The sequence below is a fragment of the Rhinichthys klamathensis genome, unplaced genomic scaffold (assembly GCF_029890125.1).
Source record: "Rhinichthys klamathensis goyatoka isolate OS25496 unplaced genomic scaffold, OSU_Roscu_1.1 h1tg000024l_1, whole genome shotgun sequence".
NCBI classification, from domain to species: domain Eukaryota; kingdom Metazoa; phylum Chordata; class Actinopteri; order Cypriniformes; family Leuciscidae; genus Rhinichthys; species Rhinichthys klamathensis.
Window position 1 is genome coordinate 316,753 of NW_026606575.1, and position 23,385 is coordinate 340,137.

Genomic DNA, 23,385 nt, shown 5'->3' on the forward strand with positions numbered 1-23,385 from the left:
TGGAACAAATCGACGATAGTAACTCATAAATCCCAGCAGCTGTCTAACCTCCCTAACGTTCGTCGGTGAAGGCCACGCGTCCAAGCACTGAACCTTGTCCATGTCTACCTGAACTCCCTTTGACGAAATGATGTGTCCCAAGAACCGGACCTCTGGTCTCAGGAGGAAACATTTACTCGGTTTCAGCTTCAGTCCGTGCTGACGCAACCTTGAGAGCACAAGCTCTAACTTCTCACAATGGCTCTTGAAATCCACAGAGAACACAATAATATCGTCAAGATAGATCAAAAGAATATCAAAGGCCAGATCACCTAATGCTGCACTCATCAATCGCTGAAAGGTGGCCGGAGCGTTGCATAAACCAAACGGCATCCGTGTCCACTCAAACAGCCCGAACGGTGTTGTGACAGCAGTCTTCTCTCGATCTGATTCCTTTACTGCCACTTGAAAATAACCTGCCGTGAGATCTAGAGTTGAGAACAACTGTGCATTCCCCAAGGCATCCAAGGATTCCTCCACACGCGGAAGGGGGTAGGCATCCTTGAATGTGACTTGGTTGAGTCTCCTGTAGTCACAGCAGAAACGAACACCTCCGTCTTTTTTTATCACAATGACTGCAGGCGAGGCCCATGGACTGCGACTCTCGTTCAGTACCCCTTGACTGACAAGATCTTGCACATGTCTCTTAAACTCTTGAAAGACGTGAGGGGGAACTCGTCGATGGCGTTGTTTTATTGGCTGAGCATCTCCAGTAGGTATGCTATGCGTCACTGTTGTTGTGTATCCATAATCTGTGTCACTCTTGGAGAAAACATCACTGTAACGTGTCAGCAGAGCATTTAGCTCCTCCCGTTGCATCTCAGACAGTCCATCCTGATTCATCTGAACTTGAATTGACTGTTGTTCGGGCTGGATCTCACTCTTAATGCTGCACTGTACATGTCGTTTAACCCGCAACTCATCATCATCCTCTTCGAATTCCACCATTTGCTTTGGGACTACTTTTTGAGGCTTGGACACAACTGCAATCCTGGATCTCGGCATCAACCTGATGGTTTCTTGACAGAGATTTAACACTCGCACCGGAACTTTCCCTTTTTCTGGGCTTGCAAGCACATTGGCTACTAACAATCCTTTTGGAAGGGTAACAGAACCTGTGCACTCCACCAACACTTGATGCTTCACTTGATGAGGTATACTGCAGTGGCCTTCCACAATCTTCTCACTTAAGGGTGGGATTATCACAACTTGCTTCCCAGACACTTTAACAAATCCTATCCTGCCCTCTGAGCCCAAGAGTCTTTCATCTTTTTTCACCTTTGCTATCACTCTTCTGACATTAGCATCTGCACGTTGGTTCACTTTGCTTTCCTTATCCAAATCCTTTCCAGACAGCACAAGGTTTTTCAATTCACTAAGCACATTCATCCCCACAATTCCAGCCAATCCCTTCATCTCCTTCACATCGGGGTTCGAGTCTGTTAGCACGAAAACACACTTCCCTGGAAGCAGCTTTCCCATGCACTCTATGTCTGCCTGTAGACATCCAAGGACAGGAATGTCTAGTCCGTTTGCAGCAGTGAGGCGCACCCAGTTAGCAGAAGACAGATGTATTTCTTGTCCTCCGAAATGATGTTTAAAGTGAGACTCTGAGATGGTGGTAACCTCTGAACCTGTGTCCAACAAGCATTTGGTGGGCACCCCTGCTATTTTCACATCCACTGTTAAACAGTCTCCAAAAGCACTATCCCTTAGTGTTTCTGGTGCTATATCTGCATTCCAATCAGCTGTATGGCTCCGGATTACGGAAAGCCCACTGGTGCTTGCATTGTCACCCGACGAAGCTCCTCTTAACACCTCAGATACTTCGGCCATTGGTGATGACGCCGTGCCCCGGTTACCCAACTCCTTAAACTGTCTACAACGTCTACTGGTGTGACCTGGTTGACCACATGTGTAACAGATATATTGCCCTTCACTGTTTCTCAGAGGTTGTCTTCTCATAACATCAGGCTGTGGATCAACTCTCCCTTGACTATGGACAATTCTGTACAATTCTTCCTGCCGTGCAGCTATCTTCTCTATTGCCTCGTGCAACTTTTCTAATGTCAGTGAGGATGGATTGTCACCAGTCGCAACTGTAGTGTGAACTGCTACTCTCGCACGCACAGGGGTCTTCAGGTTACCTTCAGCTTGTGCTTCCTCTTCCTCAGACCATGTGATGGCGTCCTGCATCAACTGTGCAAAAGTCAAGCGTTGCTCTTCCTTGACCCTCCGTTTCATCTCTCTTCTTAGGAAATCATCCCTCAGTCCAAGGACTAACTGCTCTTTCAACACACTCTCTTCATCTGGAACTCGCCTAGGCTCTCTGCGTTTCACCTTGTGGAGCTTTTCTCGTAAATCGTAAGCATAGGCGCGTATGGTCTCACCAGGTGCTTGTCTTCGATCATAAAAGTCTTTCAACCTTGTGCCAATAGGTACCTTGTCTCCATAGGTTTCCTGGAGCAGCTGAAAGATGGACTCCACGCTGTTATCCACTTCTTCCATCATGAACTTCACAGTATCTTTAGCTTCCCCCTTTAAGTGCTGCTTTATCAGCTCCACCTGATCTTCTTCTGGCACCTTCATAACTCGAAAGGCTGATTTCATGGAGACAATCCACTCCTCCACACTTCCTTCTCCAGGTTTTGTGGTGCCAGTGAAATCAGTAAGTTTATGATCTCTTGGGATATAGATCGTTGCTGGGGGTGCACGAGTGGATGCTTGCTGCTCCATTACTGCTCTGGCCAGTGCCAGGGCTTCTCGCTGTTCTGTTCTGGCATGATCCAATGCCCCAGCTTGCTCCGTTAACCTCTTCTGCATTTCCGCGAACTCCTTCTTCAGTTCTTCCAGTTCCGCCATTTTTCTTCTTGCTCACAGACCTGGGACAGAATACTACAACAACAAAAATTAGGCTAAGTATGATCCTGTTCGTGACGCCACTTATGTAACGGGAATTTAACCCGTCTTGTAGGGGAAAATATATTAGTGCTGCCACGGAAGACTGAATAACGAAAAGATCTTAGTCCCCGCTTTCAGTGCTTTTAATCTCACTACACACTAAATGGGTGTATGTTATGTTCTACTTTATTGGGTACAGACCGACGAGAGTAGGCTTCAGCCTAAGTAATGTCACTGAAGTAAAAGTAAAATGGGTTAGACAGTCTAATATACCCCTCCCTCCTCTGGTCTAATAAAGTAGCTGAGATGCCCCTACTCCTTGACAGCTCTAAAACAAAACAAAAATACAAAGAAGTAAATATGAAATCAAACAGTATTTATTCTTTGTCTTTTTCTTCTTTCTTGTAATCAAATGTTCAATTCAGGGTTAATGACCACAAAATAAAAATAAATAAAAAATAAATAAATATTAAATGTATGGTCTTTGTGTTTTCTTTTAAACTCACTCTCAATCACTTTAAATGTAAAAGCTCTAATCTTTTTACTTGTACCAAGATAAACCTCACTCAAAAATAAAATACAAAACAAAAACCTTATATAAACACCACTTAGGATGAGTTCTTCGTTTCAAACGGACAGATTCAAATGATCAATAAATCACATTGAAAAAACAATAATATACACAATGCAATCTCACATATGGAAGAGCACTTACGTGAAATGTCCCTGAACTGTGCTCACTCAGTTCACCTTAGTTCACCTGTGATTCAACAGAATTCTCACAGTTCCTTGGATCAAAAATATATACAAAAAAAAATAATAGATAGAAAAATTGAGGGGAGTTGTCTCGACGTAGCGTGCGTTGAAATTCTCTTGAGGTTTCGTAGCAATATCACTCAAGCTCAATGAAATGTCCCACGAAAAAAAAATGAATGAATCAAAAATAAGTCAGAGATGAAATGTATCACAGGAGGGTAACAAAACTGAGATACCTCACAGAGATGTATCCACCTAAGATGTCGTTGGATGGCAGGGTAACACCAAGTGTTTTAGACTCAAATCTCCTCCGGAAACAACTATGTTCAGCACCAGCTGCGAACCGCAATTCCCATCTCACGTGCGACAACACGTGCAGAACACTTATGTATGTGCGCGTGACCAATACGGTTGAAACGTCCGTTTCAAGAGTGCTTCTCAAACAAAATGAAAGTCCAAAACTTAACAAAAATGTGAAAAATCTCTTAAATCGTCGTCAATCAAGCTAAACTTGTAATTTTAATGCACTCACAGTTCTCGTAGCCTTCACGGAACATTACTGCGTCACTCCAACAGTCCAATGCAATGCGGTTCACGGATCAAAATTCCCAAAAACTACGAAACAAGTGATACGGTTCACAAAAATCACATGATGTCGTCCTTTATCCGACCAAAGCCCAATCAACTTCTGTTTAAGTCCCTTTTTCGAACGAGCTTCTCGAACACGACACAACACTCACTTTTGTCTGATCCCCCCTCTCATACTCCGCGCTCTTCTCTTCACCAGCACACACTGAACTCCGAAAACCTGTCCACCCGCCAAAATAAAAGTCCGCCAAAAATAATTATTATTTCTAGATAATATATACCCGTTACACACAGTTAATTAATTATAACCATTTGAAAATGTCATTTTTGGGGCCCGTTTTAAAAAGAGCTGTTTTGGTGTGTACCACCTTAAATGTAAATGAGCTGCATATCCCCGCCCTGCCTTTGGATGAGGGCGTAACTTGCAGTCGGTCTAAGCAGAATGAGAGAGACCCGCTGTTTTGTATGTCATTCAGCCGTACATGTTTGAATCAGAATCAGACCCAGATGACGAAGAGACTCCGGCAGAATAAACACAAATGAGAATGGACCAGGACGTCTCGGAATGGTTCTTTGATACATGTATGTACTTATAGAGTTGTAATCGCGTCCCCTTTGCAATTATGGATGTGCTACACAGGCACACACAAACTGTGATAACGTTGGCGCAATTTTTTGAAACTACAAACACATACTGTGATAAAGTTTGCTACGTACAAGCGAAATTACATTTATGCGAGGGACCTGTTGCGTGCGTCATGTTTACATTACTTGTCATACAGGCGCTTATGTGGCAAATGTGAGAAGATGGCTACAGAACAAGAAAATATATGCAGTTTTTAATACAATATCTTAAATATATATATATATTTATAAACGTGTGGTTACACACTATACAAACCAGGCTTAAATTATATACACAGACATCCTACGACGACGACGACAACAACTTTAGACGCATTTGTTGTTGAATTGGCTGACATCGACTGAAATGACTATTTGCTCAAAAATCATAAAATACACTTAACGTTACTGGAGGTGACGTTGGATCGCAAACAGTAGACGACGATCCACACTTGAGGATTAACTTTGAAGCAAGACCTGCTTTGAATTGACCCTCGTTCACAAAACAGTCAGTCAGAAAATGATTCTCTCAAACATAAACTTATTTACGAAGGAAAGGTGTCCTCTTAAACTTCCAAAATACAATACATCCACTGTGTTTTCAGTGGCTATGATGTCGGAAGTGAGTGAAAACTACTATGTATGTCATTATTACATCCCATCCCACAACGGAACACTTATGTTTCTAGGAGACATCACCGGCTGTCGTTAAAACAATGGAGGATGGTGTACAGATCACAGAGGGAGGGGTCAACCACACTGTCAATCAAACCCCTTTCCCATGTTCTACGTCACAAAAAGCTGAATCTTAGAACAGCTCGTTCTGAGACCGTGCTTATGATTTATTGAGATTGTAAAAAAAACACTGGGTGGATTTTTATCATTCTAGGGTGGTTTTGCTCACACACTGCCAACACACATTTATGTTCAAACACCATGTAAAAGTGAATTTTGCATAATAGGTGCCCTTTAAACAACTTACTCCGAGCTTGTATCCTCGACGGGGTCAATTCGTTCTTCAAAATGCAGCCGTTGGTCGTCCGAGTTTCAAATTCCTGTGAGGAAAAGGTGAATCCTTCCCCGCTGTCCAGAATCATCTGAAGGAGTAGAGTGCCATTCTCAAAACGCGATGAACTATCAGTGAATCTGATAAAGAAACTTCGTGTTTTTATGCCATTGATCGCTGGGCGTGTGCGATGCATAACGTTAGATCACCTATTTACCATGTGAAAAGCTCTGGGGGCGTGGCGGCCTCGGCTCATTAAAGATAATGAAGGGAGAACAAAAAAACTGTACCTCTCCTTGGTTTCAAACGGATTACATAAACTGGAAATAATAAAAAAAAAAAAAAAAAATTACTTCATTTAAAAGAAGAGAATTTCAGCTTCATAAAGAGAAATCTCTCGTATCTCTGTGACAAGTATTGACTGAGTTACAGTTAATTTTTCGGACCCGTTTCAGAATGGACCTCACTGACAGAGAGAAGGCAAAACGTGCATCAGGTTTATTTTTCTTTATTTGACGAAAAGCACAACACTTTGTTTTTATGTGAGTACCCACAAAAAAATAGACATTTAACAGGATCTAATGATGTACAACACTTATATGTAAGATCAAAATCAACAGAGTAATTTGATTCTCTTTTGCACTGATAAAGAAAAAATCGAGCTCGTCACCCGACCCCAGAGGGTTAATTTGAGAAATTAATAAATATATACTCATCTGATCTTTGAGGAGTTATATGTCTGCATTAATATACTATTCAGCCTTTAATCCGGACTGTGTTTACTTGTCTGGTTGATCTTTGGCTGCATTTAATTCTGAGGAAATAAATGGTGAAATTCCCGGGGGGAAATGGTTAACACCTCCTTATAAGGTGCCCCTCTCCCTTCAGTGCCCTCAGGGGCCGTTTTGCCAACCCCACCAGCTCATGTGCTTTGGGGCGCAGCGGTCTCCAGTGAGATCTAATTTCAGTGTCTGACTCGCAGGAGGAGGGTTTAAGAATGGTCAGTTCGGTTGTTTCCTGTCGGTCATCCGTTTCAGGGCACCGGATTGACTTCTCAAACACGGCTAGAGACCAGTCTCGAGATGCAGGTTCCTTTAGCAGTCTCAGCCGAAATCATCTTGGGGTAAGTCAGATCTGAGGACCGTCATTATCTAAAAAAGGCTTCGACGAAGAGATCCTTAGACCAATGGCGCCAGACCTCTGAGGGCAGTCCCCTCTTGTGGAAGTGGTTATCACCTCATTATACGGTGCCCATTTCCCTTCGGTGCCATCAGGGGGCCATTCTGCCAACCCCGCCACCTAGTGTGCTTCGGGGTGGTCTCCAGTGAGCCCATATCTCAGTGTCCGCCCGGAAACTTAGCGGCGTTGGGATACTCGCCCCCTCTGAGGAGGGTCTCAGAGCAATCAGTTCGGCTGTTCCCTGCTGGTGTGCCACTTCAGGGCATCAAATTTTTACCTCTTTCACCTTTGTCGCCTTTGTCCTGTCCTGTCCACATTGGTAGGCCCCAAGCAGGCTCTGGTTATGGAACAAGTGGTAAAGGCTTTGCTTTAGTGTTCCTTCCCCCGACAGAGAGTCCGAGATTACAGCCAGTATTTTATCGTTCCTAAGAAGAATGCAGGGTTGCGTCCAATTCTAGATCTGTGTGCTGAGGCGAATCGTGACCCACTCATAGACTCAGGTCTCTCAACTGAGGTTGTTGAGGCCACACTCACTCTAAAACTCCACAAGGAAACTGTGCTGTCATCACTTGGATCCAGTTAACTGCCCGGTTGGTACAGTGCTGGAATTTCTGCAGGATCGATTCTCCGCAGGGTTATCCCCCTCCACTCTAAAGGTTTACGTGGTGGACTAGCTGCTTACCACGCATCTTTGGGTGATGTCTTTGGGGAGAAACCGTTGGTGTTTCCTCCGTGGTGCTTTTGACCAGTAGGAGTATGGCGGCTTGGTAAGCCTTATAATAGGGGTATCCCTACAAGAAGTGGCTGATCCTTTCCGCACACATTCATCAGGTTTACAACCTAGATTTGGGCTTTACCCCTGGGTCCCAGGTGATTCTGTCTTTGTTGTGCTCACCTGATTTTACACAAGACAAGCACTGGTCCCTATGGCAGCGTTGGTATGGTCGTTTCCATAGCGTCAATCTCGACGCAGTGCGAGTTCCCTTGAAAGGGAACTCCTCGGTTACGACTGTAACCTCGGTTTATAGCTTCCTTCCATGACGTCACCCACCTTTACCCATTCAACTGATTGCACAAGTGCTTCACGACGCAATCACGCAGAGCTTTCCTATAGAGTCAATCCCGACGCAGCGTCTCGTTCCCTCTTCAGGGAATTAGTATTATTAAAAAATTCACTATTTTCTTAATTTATGATTTAGGCAAATTTGGCCAAGTCAACCATATAGTTAAAGGAATAGTTCACTTAAAAATGAAAAATTTGTCATCATTTACTCACCCTCAAGTTGTTTGAAACCTGTATGAATTTCTTTCTTCTGCTGAACACAAAGGAAGATATTTTAAAGAATGTCGGTAACCAGACAGTTGATGTTGACTTCCATAGAATGTTTTTTCCTACTATGGAAGTCAATGGGGTACATGAACTGTTTGGTTATCGACATTCTTACAAATATCTTCTGTTGAGTTCAGCAGAAGAAAGAAATTCATAAAGGTTTGAAGCAACTTGAGGGTGAGTAAATGATGTCAGAATTTTCATTTATAAGTGAACTATTCCTTTAAGAACTTTATATAACCCAGTGTATTTTCAGCCTAGATACACCATATCTGTGGCATGCTGTCAGTTACCCCAGACAATAATTTTGACTTGTCTCTCTGCATACAAAAATACGTTTACATTAAAGACAAAAATGCATCCACAATGTCGCTGACCCTGAAAGTGAACTCTGACTTATTTTTTATTGAAAGACTTGGGGTGTAAAATATTGATGAAGTAAATGAATGTAGGTAAGTGCAAATATGTGCACACTATAGATTAAAAGTATTGACATGGAAAAACACAAGGTAAATGTTGGAGTTCATGAACTGCATACATTTTATTTAGAGTCATTTTCAGACTTGTGAAGTGTAAAGACAGCATCTGCAAATACATTGGGATATTTTGGTGTTGGAATAACAGCTTCCAGTGTGTTACAGGGATAGTGCACCCAACAATGAAAATACTGTCATCATTTCCTCACCCTCATCATACCAAACCTATATGACTTTCCCTTTGAAGTTTGCTTCAATGGAAGCTGTCATGACATCAGTGATAGACCTGTTCCCTGTGGTGCTGCGCAAAGCAGGACGACGAGAAATTTTACTCCTAGTCTTCTGTCTCACTTGCTTCTTTGGTCAGCTCATCATGGTTACAGAGGTAAGGAGAGTGTGTTTGTATGTGAGAGAGAATAAAATGAACTAAAGTTACCTTTTTGTTACCTATAATGGCCTAATGTTAAAGAGATAGATCACCCAAAAATGAAAATTAGGTCATCATATACTCACCCTCAAGCTGTTCTTAACCTGTATTCATCTCTTTCTTCTGCTGAAAAGTTTTTCCATTCACTGGAAGTCACTGGGGGCTTTCACACTGGGTAGTTATAGGAAGAAAATTCGTTTTTTTAAAAGTCAGTTATAGGAACTTCTCCTATAGGGCCATTTTCCTGGTTACATTCACACTGCCTGTAGGAACTCTGAAGTGACGTAAGCCGGCTGATCGTGATGTAATTTAAGAGCGCCATTCTAGCTGAGCAGTTTCGCTTGGTCCCTTCAAATTTGTGTTGGATTTCCTCCATAGCGTAAAGGTTATAGACTTCTCTGTTGGTTCATCTATCACTGTTTTCCATGTTCGTGGAGTAAACTGTGTGTTTACACTGCTTTTTGTAAATGCCAGTTGCCGGTGCTTTGTATGGCATGAGTTCGTCCAATCAACGTACTCTTGTGTCACTGGTAATTCCTATTGTGCTGGGTTAGACCCTACTCTGAATTGAATAACTAAAATGGTTCCCAGTTCCTGTGGTGCGAACATGCCAAAAAGGGGGTACTTCCTAATAGCTTAGATTCTCCCCTGGGTGAGCTGTAAACAGTCTGCCATGTTTGTTTCTGCACTAGAGCAGCTAGTGGTGACACAAGAATGTATCAGCTAAATATTTTGTTGTTGGCTGTAGGAATAAAGATTCATTAATTCATTCATTTGATCAAGAGATCATTTACTCCTGGTATCTGAGCAACTGCAGATGGCATGGGTTACATTTATTTTTGAATGGCATGTGCCCAAAAATAGGTAATACTTATATGTTTGTGCTAACCTTTCGTTTAACATTTATTATAATAAACTGCATTAGGCAAGTGTCATGGTATGACATAAATCAAATCTGACTATAGTAATTAAGCAAATTGATACCTGTCGCATATATTCTCTGGCTTTATAGGCATCCTATCACAGTTCCCACATGAGCATCTGTACAATTAATGAGTATGATGCAACATAATCCCCGACTCTGGTTCATGCAAGCAGGGCTGAACTCTATTATTTACAGAAGCAGCCATATTGGTGGTTTTGTTGTTGTTGTTGTTGCCAGAGTGTCTGAGGCACAAGCTGTAAAGGCGCAGCCCTCTTCTACAAAGGGGGTGGGGAGCAGCAGCTTATTGATCATATGATCCAATCAATTCCCAATGGACAACTTCACTGACACTTCAGACACATTCTGTGGACACCTGAGACTTATATTACATCTTGTAAAAAGGGACATAATAGGTCACCTTTAAGGATGTAGTGTTTGGTCCTCATCATTATATGACGGATTTAAAAGAGAACATGTATTTTATTGTAAATATTTTACTGTTACTTGACACATTTTTGAAAAGTTTTAGTTTAAAAGAAACATGTCTAAACTTCTAAAAAAATTCTAGAGCTGTAAAATTGAGGGCCGGTGCAAATTTATTTAATTAATCTGTGTTTTTTTTTGGTTTTTTTTACATCCACAATACCTTAATCTGGCCCTAGCTGTAATGTTTTATTGTGGCCTGCAGGGGGGGATGTATGTATTCCAGTTGTTTGACTACTATGCCTGTAATGGAGCCTGTGTTCTGTTCCTGTCTGTGTTTGAGTCTCTGGCCATGGGTTGGATCTTTGGTGAGTCATAACATAATAAAGTGCTAACATAATAAAGTCAACAGAATACAATGACAATGCTAGAAAGCCAGTAAAGCTAAATCCTCTACAATCCACAGGGGCTGAGAGAATGTTTGACATTATTGAAGACATGACAAAGTCACGCCCTAACTACATATTTATGCTGTGCTGGAAATACCTGACTCCTCTCGTGTCCCTGGTGAGTGTCTGAATTTCATACATTAGTTTGGGTTTGTCTTGTCTTAACGGATATTAATTTGTTGTGGATTCCTGAAGCATTCTCAACCATAAACACCTCAGTTGAATTCAGTTATTACTATCATTTTTCTTTTCCATCCTTTTTCACCATTTCTCTTTTTCCTCTGTCCATTCTCAGGTTTCTTTCATCTGTTCTATGGTGGAGTACCAGCCCCTGACTTTTAACCGCTGGTATGTGTACCCGGACTGGGCATACGCACTAGGTTGGTTACTGGCCCTGTCCTCCATTCTGCTGGTGCCTGGATGGGCGCTGGTTCGAATGTGTGCTGGGAAAGGGAGTCTGAAACAGGTGAGAATGAAAATATATTCCTTCCTGACATTTGAAAAGATAAACAAGCCTATGGGATCTCAGATGAGATCAAAACAGGGATGCAAATGTAAAACTAACTATTTAACCAATGTTAATCTATTGAAACTAACCAAGAGAATTTAATCTGCTTTTGAATTTCAGTACTACCTAACTGTTGTTTCCCTATATTTGTGTGTCTTGACAGCGTTGGTGTCACCTGTGTAGTTCTGATACAGAGCTTCCTCTCACCTCTAAACAACTAGCTGAAATGAAGGAAACTGCTTTCACTGCAGAGATGGAAGACTTAATCAGGAGGGACATAGAGGAACATGAAAATGGACTTTGAAAGAAAAATTATTGAATTTTGTAGTCAGTATTTTCATTGCTATTCTTGTGAATAAAAACCTGAAGAAACAAGGCCCAAAATGTATTTTTTCATCTCAAGAAACGGGTAACAGCTGTGCTCAACACACAGGTTAGAGTCAGAGGATATGTCTAAACCAAAAAGGTTGTTTCAGACAAACTTTGTATTTCTGCTCTCAATTCTTTAATTCACACTAACAAACTGGGAGGTACCGTTAACTTGCATAAGGGATTTGCAGCCCGGTGTAAACCAGTGGAGATGAGGAAGATTCAAAGCCAGCAAAAGGTGGATTGCCCACAAGTGGAACTTGCCAGGTGAATCAGTGCTGCAGTGGCAATAATGCAGTCATTACAGGACCATCGTGGCGAAAAGGGAACTTTCAATTTACCAGTCGATCTATGATCCGAACCCTCAGCTATGGTGATGAACTTTGGATAGTGACAAAAAGAACGAGATTACAGCTACAATCAGCAGACATTTCTTTTCTCCGCAGTGTCTAGGGTGAAGCTCGGGAATCCAAGAGGCACTCGGAGTAAACCCATAGCATTATTCCCATGGCAGGCGTTTGGTTTAGCTCACTCTGTATTGCTTGGTATTGTGCCTTTGGATCATGATAAAGTTTATTTTAGATCATTTTCCAAGGTTTGGTATGGATTTCATGCCTTTGAGGGAGGTTTTGTCTGGAAAAGAGGAGAAGACAACTTTTTTGCGATTGATCAGCTCAAGCAGATTATCTCTGATGAATATCCAGTACAAGGTTCAGGGCATCAAGTTCCCATTGTTTTGGGACATATATCATATCAAAGCTTTAGTGCTAAAAACAGTGTATGTCTAATGTGTTTAAGCTTCTCTCTTAAGTAGAGAATAAGACTACAAGACAACAAATGCCTATGTATTTGTGTCTTATGATAAATATATAGGCATTTTATTTTTATTTTAATAAACTATACTTACAACTATATTTCAGTTAGAATACACACAATGAATTATGTGCACATAAATGGTGCTGATTCATGTTTGGACCTCTGCAAAAGCAGTACCATTCCTCCGTGTATGCAGATGATATAGTTTGCGTAGCACACCCCCCTGGGAAACAGTTGGCTCAAAGAATGTATTCCCAGCCTGGAGTCTTCAAATTTTACATATACATTTTAAATATTGTTATTGAAACAAATTACTTTGTCATAAAGATACCTGAGGCTCACTCACATCAGGGGCCTGTACCATGATGGTAGTTGAACAAACTCAGGGTTGCAGGATTAGTTTAGAGTTGACAAAACCAAACCAATCCTGGTTGGACTTTCTCTGTCAACTCAGGCTTTGATCCTGAGTTTAGGAGTTTAGGTGTGACATCAGTAGCGAACAGCCAATCAAATGCTGAGAAAGAGTACAACTCATTCAAAACTCATTGAAATTCATTTCTCGCGAGAGAAGCAGCGCAATTCACTTATTAAATAAAAGTATTACAATATTAAGAATATAAACTAATTTACACAGCAAGAAAAAAATAGCTGTCTATGTAAGAGGACAACTAAAAGAAAAAGTCTCGCTACTGTATATCAGTGTAAGTAAAAGTTGTGAAGTTAGTTTATACAGTTGACAAAGGTATAGAGAGAATTGAACATTTAAGCTCACATGTAGTCATTTTATTGCTTCATCTATTGATTCTAAAGCGTATTTATATTAGGTCACCTTTATATATTTATTCATTTAAAATCTGCATAATAATAATTGAAGAAACTAAAATTGTACATGTGTGATCTATTAAGGGTATAATAATTACATAAATAATTTCTAAATCATACAAATTTATTATTCTAAATAAGCATTACTAAAAACCAGACGATTTTGTCTTTTAAATCATTTGCTATGTAGTGACCTTTAATTTGGAGTAGAAACAGGTGGAGTGACTTTATCGCGTCAGACATGTGTCACTTTGCTCACAGCTGATTGGTCCAAAAGTTCGATTTGCAACCTTTTTCCTGGAACATAACCTGCCCTGGACCAGGTTAGCCGTGGAGCGTAAGTTACTATGGCGATGAACACTGCTAAAGGCCAAACCACTTTCATTTCACCTAAACCGGCTTCATGGTATAGGCCCCTGAACTAATAAAGATTCAAACAACATATAATACTTCAGTTTTGTCAAACAATTAAAAGGTGTGTAATAAAATCACAACAATCAACATGTTTCGCCCATATGTTTACTACTAGTTACATCTGGGAAAATTAAAGTAATCTTAAAAAGCATTAATTGTCACATCCTATCCCATGATGTAAAGATGCAAACCCCATCTGACTAATCAAAATCAGGTTAAAAGTGTCTCATCTTACCCTGGTCTCAATTGAATCTTTTTCATTTTTAAGTTATCATTTTATTATTTTATTACTTTATTATTTGCAGGGCTGTTCTGTGTTGGGAGCTTTTACAACATTACATTTTTTTAACCCAAACAATTCTACACTTGCAGATGAACATACAAATAAATGTGGACAGAATGAGGAGTTACTGTATATGAGAGCACAGTGAAGTCAAGATTAAGTAAATCTGAACTCTTTTCCTGCCATTGATGGCTTGACATGAACACCCACTAAATACCCAGTTGTACTGTGGCTGCCGTCGCATCATCCAAGTGGATGCTGCACACTGGTGGTGGTTGAGGGTGTACAGTAGTACATATGAAAGCCCTATATAAATGCTTCATTCATTCGTTCACCCTCTCGCTTGACTAATGCTAGGGCTAGCAGAAGGGCAGTTTTTAGCAAAAGGGGCTGCAGCTCGGCTGACTGAAGTGGCTCGAAGGGTGGTCCCCTAAGGACCGTAGACAGGTCCCATGTTGGAAGAGTAAGGGGGTGAGGTGGGTTCACCGTTTATGCAGTGCCCCCTTAGCCCCTTGTCCAGCAGCTCCTGCAGGAAAGACAGCACCAGTGAAACGTCACAGGACAATGGGTTCATACCGTACTGTGCACCAGTTGGAGAAGACAGACCATTTAAGGGCGTCTAGTAGATGGGGCTGTAGCCTAAGAGATAGTTAATACCCTTGCATGGAGGCTTGTAGGCTCCCGTCAAGGGGCCAGACATGGATGGACCAGAACTCGGGTTGGGGGTGCCAAATCGTCCCCTTCGCCTGGGATAGGAGTTCCTTTCTCAGGGGAATTGGCCAGGTAGCTGCTCTGGGAGCCATGACTGGTTCCGTCAAAGAGGGGCCACCAGAAGGACTGCGCATCTGTCCTGCCTGATTCATTTGATGAATTGGAGCAGCGCGACCGGGGAAAGACATACAGACATACTCGTGGGCCAGTGTGTTCCTGTCCTTCGAGAATTAGATTTGGCAATGAGAGTTTTCTTCTGAGGCGAAGAGGTCGACCTCTGTCCTCCCGAAGATACTCCAGATCGTGTGAACCATCTGGGAATAGAGCACCTATTCCCCTTGGGACATATTGCCCCGGGACAGCATGTCTGCCCTCTGGTTTAGTTTGCCCGATACCTTCGCTGCTCTCAGCGAGCACAGGTTTCGCTGTGCCCATAAGAAGAGGCGTCTCACCAGTTTGTACAGAGGCCTCGATCTGAGTCCACCTCTGTGTTTTTATGTAGGACACCACTGCCATGTTGTCCGAACGGACTAAGACATGGTGCCCTTTCATGTCTGGTAGGAATATTTTGAGAGCCAGAAATACCGCCAGCATTTCTAGGTAGTTGATATGCCACTCTTTCTCCATGCTCAACCAGGAGCCGAATGTCGGCCTGCCTTTGCAGAGAGCTCCCCAACCCGTGTTGGAGGCATCTGTCGAGACCACGTTCCTTCTGGAGATCAACCCCAAGTCTGCGCCGGCCTGGTACAGATGAGGGAACTCGTCGTTGTGCGACTATTACAACGTCGTAGAAATTTGCTCTTTTTAAATTTGCTTTAAGCTCGCCAGATGGCCGCAGGGGAGATGCGCTGGGACGTCTAATCTGCTGCTGAGCTCGCTTACAGAGAGAAGTCTTCTTCTTCTGTCTTATCTCGGAGTCCAGCGAGGAGAAGATCTTTGCGCAAAAAAATTCTGGGGGGCCATAAAAGTTTTGTAAAAATTATCAAAAATGCTGGTGCTGGCTGGCAACTTTTTAAAAAAAATTCTGGTGGGAAAAGAGTTAAAAGGTGAATGAAATTTTTTATACTCCAAATGTGGTTGTGCGATCAGATACCCTTCTGTACCAGTGATTCGCATCAATCATTTGTTGCATCAATCATTATAAGCCAATCAGCATTTGAGTTATGCATGAATCAAGGTTGGTGTATGCCACCTGAATGTATGTCACTTTTGAATAAACATTTCTCAACAAAACTCAGTAGCTTTTGCACGCTCAAAATATGATCTGTTGCTCAAAAAATGGTCACAAGTATTATTCCACTGTTGCCACAATCACCCTTATCTGTTTCAGAGAAAACCTGAACATGCATTTAGCACCCACTCAGTGGATATTGTTACTTAAAACCCTTTTGATATCATGTCGCCACAGGCACTTTTTTTTCTTTTTTTTCATGAGACTTGTGTAAAAAAAATTGGGTTAATTGTGACCTGTAGTTAATATTTCCCTGGGTTAACTTTCCAAGACACTGTGTTCTTCTGTACATCATTTAAATTATAACTTCAGCTATTCCCATGTTTGCCCCCACAAAAAGCACAATAGTCTTAGCTGCTGACATACTGTACGAAGTTTTACAAACATTTTGTCAGTGTCACTCCATCCTTCAAAACATTTGTTCAGACTCAAAATAAGGTCACTGTGTTAATATCCACTGGTATAACCAGTGGTGGAAATGGCTGAAAATCCCTCTGCGGAGTAGATAAGGGAGGACTTTTTGTGGATGTGTGCATGTGTTGCAAATATTTCTAGATTCCTGTGTGCATTTTGTGGATCTGTTGCATGCATGTGTGGACGGTTATGACATTGTTTTGAAAGCTGAAAATGGAAGCTGACATTGCACAGCCAGACGCAGAATGTCCCCAAATGCTGACTTCACATTGTGACTACACAACCTTAAAGCATGTTTTTATAGGATAATGCAAATCCTAAAATGTTTCCAGTCAATAAATCTACTTGCTCAATACAGTTTTTACTCGTCTTTGGCACTTGGTGACTGTTCATTTTGGACCCTGAAGATGTTTATTGTCTTTTAGATTGGGCTAATGACATCGTAATTAAAAAGCTGCCCTAATTAAAATGTATTTTATTTATCTTTAGTAATCATAGTTTCAGTCAAAATACCATAGCTACAGTTAATGTCGACAGTTTGATCCTGCCATAGGTGACAAAGGCATTAATCTAGGCCAGAAATCCTTTTTCAAGGCCAGTGTGTCACAGTTGTGTTCTGTTTAGTTTGTTTTCATTGGACTTGTCTGCCTATCTTCATGTAATGTGTCATCATTATCAGTTCATCTGTATCACCTGTGTTTAGTTAATCATCATCATCATCATGTTTCACCTGTCTTCTGTCAATCAATGTTCATCTGTGTTTGAACTAAGTTCCCTTCTGTTGTCAGTCTTTATTCGTTCTCCGTTGTATTTAGTGTGTGTGTGTGTGTGTGTGATCAGGGCCACATTCAACAATCCCATTGACCTCCCTGACACCACCGGACTGAACTGGACACCGGACTGAACTGGACACCGTCCTCCGGTGTCTGGAGAGCGTCAGGCCTCGATCAGGAACACAGCAAGACCCAAGGCCTTTTCATGTCATGCCTGATCAGCTTCAGGTAATGCCCTCATCTTCAGCCAGGATGGCAGCCACCACACCGATACCTATTCCTGTCCCTGTTCCAGGGTCTTGTCCCGCCGAGACCACCCATCCAGAGTCTCGTCCTGCCGAGACCACTCGTCCAGAGTCTCATCCCGCAGAGCCCGAGCCAGAGACTGTTCACATCAGTCCTGCCGAGAGAGAGCTTCACATCAGTCCTGCCGAGCCTGAGTCTTCTGTCCCCAAGCCTGAATCGTCTCCCACCTCCTCCCATCTACCATCTACCACCTCTCAACCCTTCTTCCACCACTGCCTGTCAGCCCCTCAGCTCCTCAAACCACCTTCGAGAGGGGGAGTCGCCGTAGGTCTGCCAGCCTGCAGCTCCAGCCTGGTTGGTGGATCCCCGGTCTCCGCCTCCAACCTCCGCAACCAGGACTCTACCTCGGCCCGTCGATCCATCAGCACCACCTTGGCTCCTACCTCTCTCAGCTCCACCATGGCCCATCAGTTCACCAGTTCCGCCAGGCTCCCTCATCCCCCCGGACACACCTTGGTTGCTCGTCGACCTACCCTCACCTCTGGACTGCATTCCTCTGGCTACACCTCATCCCCCCGGCTCCGTTGGACTCCTCACTCCCGTCAGTCGGCCCCCGGAGTCGTCAGCCCTGCCTCCACAATGGCTCCTCCCTCATTCGTCTCCGCCTTGGCTGCCTGCACAGCCTGCTCCGCCCTGGTCCGTCCTACCTTCTGTCTACCCTCACCTGCTCTTCATCCTCCTCCTGAATCCCCTCCCTCCACAGTTGGTCTATCTACGGCGCGAGGATGCACCTACCGGAGGGAGTAATGTCACAGTTGTGTTCTGCTTAGACTTGTCTGCCTGTCTTCATGTAATGTGTCATCATTATCAGTTCATCTGTATCACCTGTGTTTAGTTAATCATCATCATCATCATGTTTCACCTGTCTTCTGTCAATCAATGTTCATCTGTGTTTGAACTAAGTTCCCTTCTGTTGTCAGTCTTTATTCGTTCTCCGTTGTATTTAGTGTGTGTGTGTGTGTGTGTGTGTGTGTGTGTGTGTGTGTGTGTGTGTGTGTGTGTGTGAACCTTCTGTCTGTCTGTATTAGTTTAAAGGGATAGTTCACTTTGAAATTAATTTTTGGTATGTTTTAGCTTACCTCAAGGGCATCCAAGATGTAGGTGTCTTTGTTTTCCGCAGTAGTTTCAATTTTGATATTTTTAGGTCAAACCGTTCTTGTCTGTCAGTCATATAATGCAGGTCTATGGTCACCGCCTCAAAGAGCATGCACAGAGAAGTCCAAATTAAACATGATTTAATGACTCGTAAATGTAAGTATACATTGATGGCCTAAGACACGAAACGAGCGGTTTGTGTGAGAAAACGAACAGTATTTATATCGGGGTTTTTTTTCTTGTAACCACAGCCACGTCCAAGTGATCTGAGGGCGTGGGCACTTCGGTCTGCGCCAGCGCCTGAAGTGATCTCTCGCGCGTGTACGTCACTCATTGTGAAAAAATTCAACGTTGTCTATAGTGTTGCTTTCGTCAACGAAAATTATGACTATATATCGTCGTCGACGAACCTTTATCACGTGACGAAAACGAGACGAGACGCAACGTAAATGCTGGTCATGTGACGATGACTTTAACTAAATGTATAATGCAATATTGTTGACGAATAAAAACGAGACTAAATGTGGTTTACAAAATAAAAACTATGCTAAAATGTCTCTTCATTTTCGTTGACCAAAATGAGACGAGACGAACTGTTATTTAACGTTATTTCGTCTCGTTTACTCGCATTATTATTATGCAGCATTTCTGTCTCCTGTGTCACTTCAGGGGCTGCATCAGATCGCTCTGCGCAGACGCAGGCGACTTCACATCCTCAAGCCCCACTCGTGGCATTATTTATAAGATGCAGCTGCGTGAGTTACGGCTGTTTCACACATACTCCGTGTGTAGTGCGTATGCGGTGCGTGTTGCGGTGTGTATGCAGCAGCACGCACTATTGTGCTTTCACGTGTGTTGCATTTGCAGTGCGTAACTGACGGCTGCACCACAATCACAACATTTATTCTCTATTTTTATTTCAAATCAATATTTTTTGCCTACATCCATTATGTCGCGTTGTTGAGGTACTGTGTAGATCTCTGCTCTGCTGTTATGCACGCACCGCTCCTTGCCAGACCGCATCCGCGCACGGTGTGAGCGCTCCAACCATAGGCTCTACATGGCCATGGGTGCGGGAAAAAACCACATTCGCACTGCAAACGGAGTATGTGTGAAACAGGCGTTAGCATAAACGACAACAAACAAAGTTAAGTCTGACACAGAGAAAGGGATTCGTCTTTGGGAGAAAAAGAAGAAATGACATTTGGAAAAACTTTCATTTCATGTGTGTAGACTACTTCTAACATGTTTGGTTGGTAAAATAAATATGTTGTAAATTCAAATCAGAGTGTCTTCCGTGTCTGGAATGGATGTATTCTTGAGTCTATAACGTAACAATAATATAATAAGATAACTATAAGAAGATAAGATTGTTTGAAATGGGTTTGGCTAAAAGAAAATTTTGGTTTCGTCTATACTACTAGGTACTTCTACTATATTGACTGGGTTAAATATGTAACCCAGTGACAATACAGGGTTAAAAGAATTAAAAAATGTATTAAAATAGCGTAATACACCTTTAGGGAAATTATCCAATCAGGAGTGATAGTTCCTCCCCCAGCTGAACATGATTGACAGGTCACGACGCAACTGCGTGATCCGGAGAGAACCTGCGCGTGTGTATGTGAGAAAGAGAGAGACGACGAACAAACTTGATGGTGACGAGAGAAAAGAGGAAATTAACAGATTTAAAGTTAACAGAGTGATAAAAGTGAGTGTATTAGCAAGCTAAAGAACCAACATTGAAGACAGGATAAGGAGGAGCAACCGGGAGTTTGGAAAAAAATCCCATTTTCCACCTCTATTTGTCTCGGTCAGGTCTTATGGACAGAGAGAGAACTACTTGGAAGATCCCTTTGTATCGATGGCGAGCCTCCCAATGTGATCTTGAAGAGACGCAGACCAACTCATCGAACACTTGGTAGGAACTGGTAGGAAAGTATCAGTCGCCTGAGCTGGTACACACACTTCATCCAAAAGTGCCAACTTTCTTCTTAAACAAGCAAACTGTCACAGAACTGGTGACACACACTTTAACAGATAACTATTGACAGTGGATTGACTAATTGACTATTGACTAAAGACAGACTTTAACGACTACAAAAGATAAAAAAAACAAAGACTCATTTATTTTCAAAGGGCCCAATTTTTTATTTTTCATGTATGCTATGTAATTGTGTTTCAATTGTTACTTGCAACGTAATGTGAGTAAAAGTTACTGGTTACAACTTACCTGGTCTGATACTTCCTTTTATGGGTACAGTTTATATCACTTAGCTCCTTCCGAACCTAGATTAGTGTTAGCTCATATTTAGAGGGTAGCACGGTTACATAAAACCTGGCGAGCCAGCCAGGAGCTTTGTGAGTAGACTGTTGCCATACAGGAAGGCCAGTTATAGCGCCACCTGCAGATACAATTTTGAATTGCATTTTTTTTTTGTACTAAAAGTGATTTTTATTTTAGGATTTAGTGTTACACCTGAAAAATGGAGATTGTGGAGACAGAAAATATCAAAGTACCAAACTCAGTCATAGTAAGTGGGTTATCCTATACCCCTGTAGATGAAGAGATTTTCGATTACTTAAAGCAATGTGGGTCAATCAGTAGGATCTTTAAGATTGAGAATCCTGAGTCTGAATACCACAAACAGGCCATCATTGAGTTTAAATCAGGTGCAGCACTGCAGTCACTTGAAACTACACTGCCACTAGACAGACCAAGTTCTGAGGACCCCAATGTCATTCACCATGTAAAAACACTAGCTAGTGTTTGCAGCAGCAGAGTAGGCACTGAAATCACTCACACCTTTCTGTCTGAGCTTAAAGGCATAGCCAGATTAAGTGATGTGTCATTTGAGGACATTTTACGAGGAGAGTTGACAAGGATTACAGAAACTATCAGAGCACAGGTCCCAGCAGAAGAAGCGGAGACAGTTCATTAGCCAACTCCTACTCCGCCAGTGAGTGAAAGAATAAAGCCCCTCTCACCTATGACCCAAGCTCAGCCTAGACCCACACCAGTTCAACTAGGACAACACCCAAATTTCGCTGAGACTCCTGCGGGAAAAACTGTTGGTAAAACACCGTCTTACACTGAGCCAACAGCTACATTCACTCCATCCGTTATGAGGGACTCCATGCCTAGCTTTACCTTATCTCCTGATCATCTCACCACACCTGAAATCCAGCGGGTAGTGGTCGAACACATTGTGAAAAGCACAGGAAATTGCATCTCAATTGCATTCACCTGCCAAATTGAGGATTTTCTCAGGCAGAGTCCCTTGCCCCAACTATGAGGTGGATTATGAAACCTGGGGAACCAGTGTTGATTTCTACTTGACTGATTCCACTGTTTCTCATTCACAGTTGGTTAGAAGAATTATGGATAGCCTTTTACCCCCTGCTGCTAATGTGGTGAAGCCTTTAGATCGTCATGCAACTCTGCGAGATTACCTGAGTTTGCTTGACTCTGCATATGCAACTGTAGAAGATGGTGATGAGTTATTTGCTAAATTTCTTAACACACATCAGAATTCAGGCGAGAAACCGTCTACCTACCTTCGTAGACTGAAGTCATCTTTGAGTGCTGTTGTGAAAAGGAAGGCTGTAAGTGCCAGTGATGCAGACAGACAGCTTCTCAAACAGTTCTGTAGAGGGTGTTGGGACAACACATTGATTGCAACTCTCCAGCTGAAACAGAGACAAAATAACCCACCAACCTTCTCAGAGTTTTTGCTGTTGTTGCGGACTGAAGAGGATAAGCAAGCAGCCAAGGAGAGTCGAATGAAGCAGCACCTCGGATTCACAAAAACAAAAGCCCAGGCTAATGCACAAGCTGCATGTGTCGAAGGAATCACTAATTATGACACAAAGATCCAAGATAACATTATACCTTCAACCATGAAACAGATTCAAAAACAGATAGCTGACCTCCAAGCTCAGATTGCGGCCTTCACAGTTTCCAAGGGAGAGAAAGCAGTGAAAACCAAAGTGTCTAATGCTCAGAAGGCTAAACAAAAAGAGAACCAGCCTATGTCTCAGAAGCAGTCCTCAGCTCAGTTTGTGACCACTAGGAGACCCCGGCCCTGGTACTGTTTTAAATGTGGGGAAGATGGTCACATAGTTAGCAGCTGCAGTAACCCTGCTAATCCTATGCTGGTTGACGCTAAAAGAAAAGAGCTAAAAGAAAAGCAACAGGCTTGGGATGAGAAGACTGCATCCAGCAACCCCTCCACTTTAAACTAGAAGCGGTTCCTGTCGAAGGACGATCAGGAACTGAAGAACAGAAAAGTCCTCAAGAAAAGCTTAACACCAAAGCAATATTGAAAGATCAGACCGTAAAACAAACCAGAAGTGTTCCAAAAGGACTGGTTGGAGGAAAGAGCACAGCTAATGTTAAAGTCGATGGAGTCGGGTGTAACTGCTTACTCGATACAGGCTCGCAGGTTACCACCATATCCCAGTCGTTCTGCAATGATCATCTGTCAGAGTACATAATCAAACCTGTGACTGACATATTA

General features: G+C 42.5%; 1 protein-coding gene across 1 annotated transcript in view; it reads left to right on the top strand.

Annotated features, from left to right (window-relative positions):
- LOC130077688 (sodium- and chloride-dependent GABA transporter 2-like) overlaps positions 1-12,007 on the top strand; it is a 54,887-nt gene extending 42,880 nt beyond the window's left edge. The window contains exons 10-14 of the mRNA XM_056243002.1: positions 9,147-9,284; positions 10,940-11,042; positions 11,141-11,241; positions 11,419-11,589; positions 11,795-12,007. Of these exons, the coding sequence (XP_056098977.1) occupies positions 9,147-9,284; positions 10,940-11,042; positions 11,141-11,241; positions 11,419-11,589; positions 11,795-11,935 (654 nt within the window). The 3' untranslated portion in view covers positions 11,936-12,007. The remainder of the gene's footprint in view (positions 1-9,146; positions 9,285-10,939; positions 11,043-11,140; positions 11,242-11,418; positions 11,590-11,794) is intronic.
- The last annotated feature ends 11,378 nt before the right edge of the window (positions 12,008-23,385 follow it).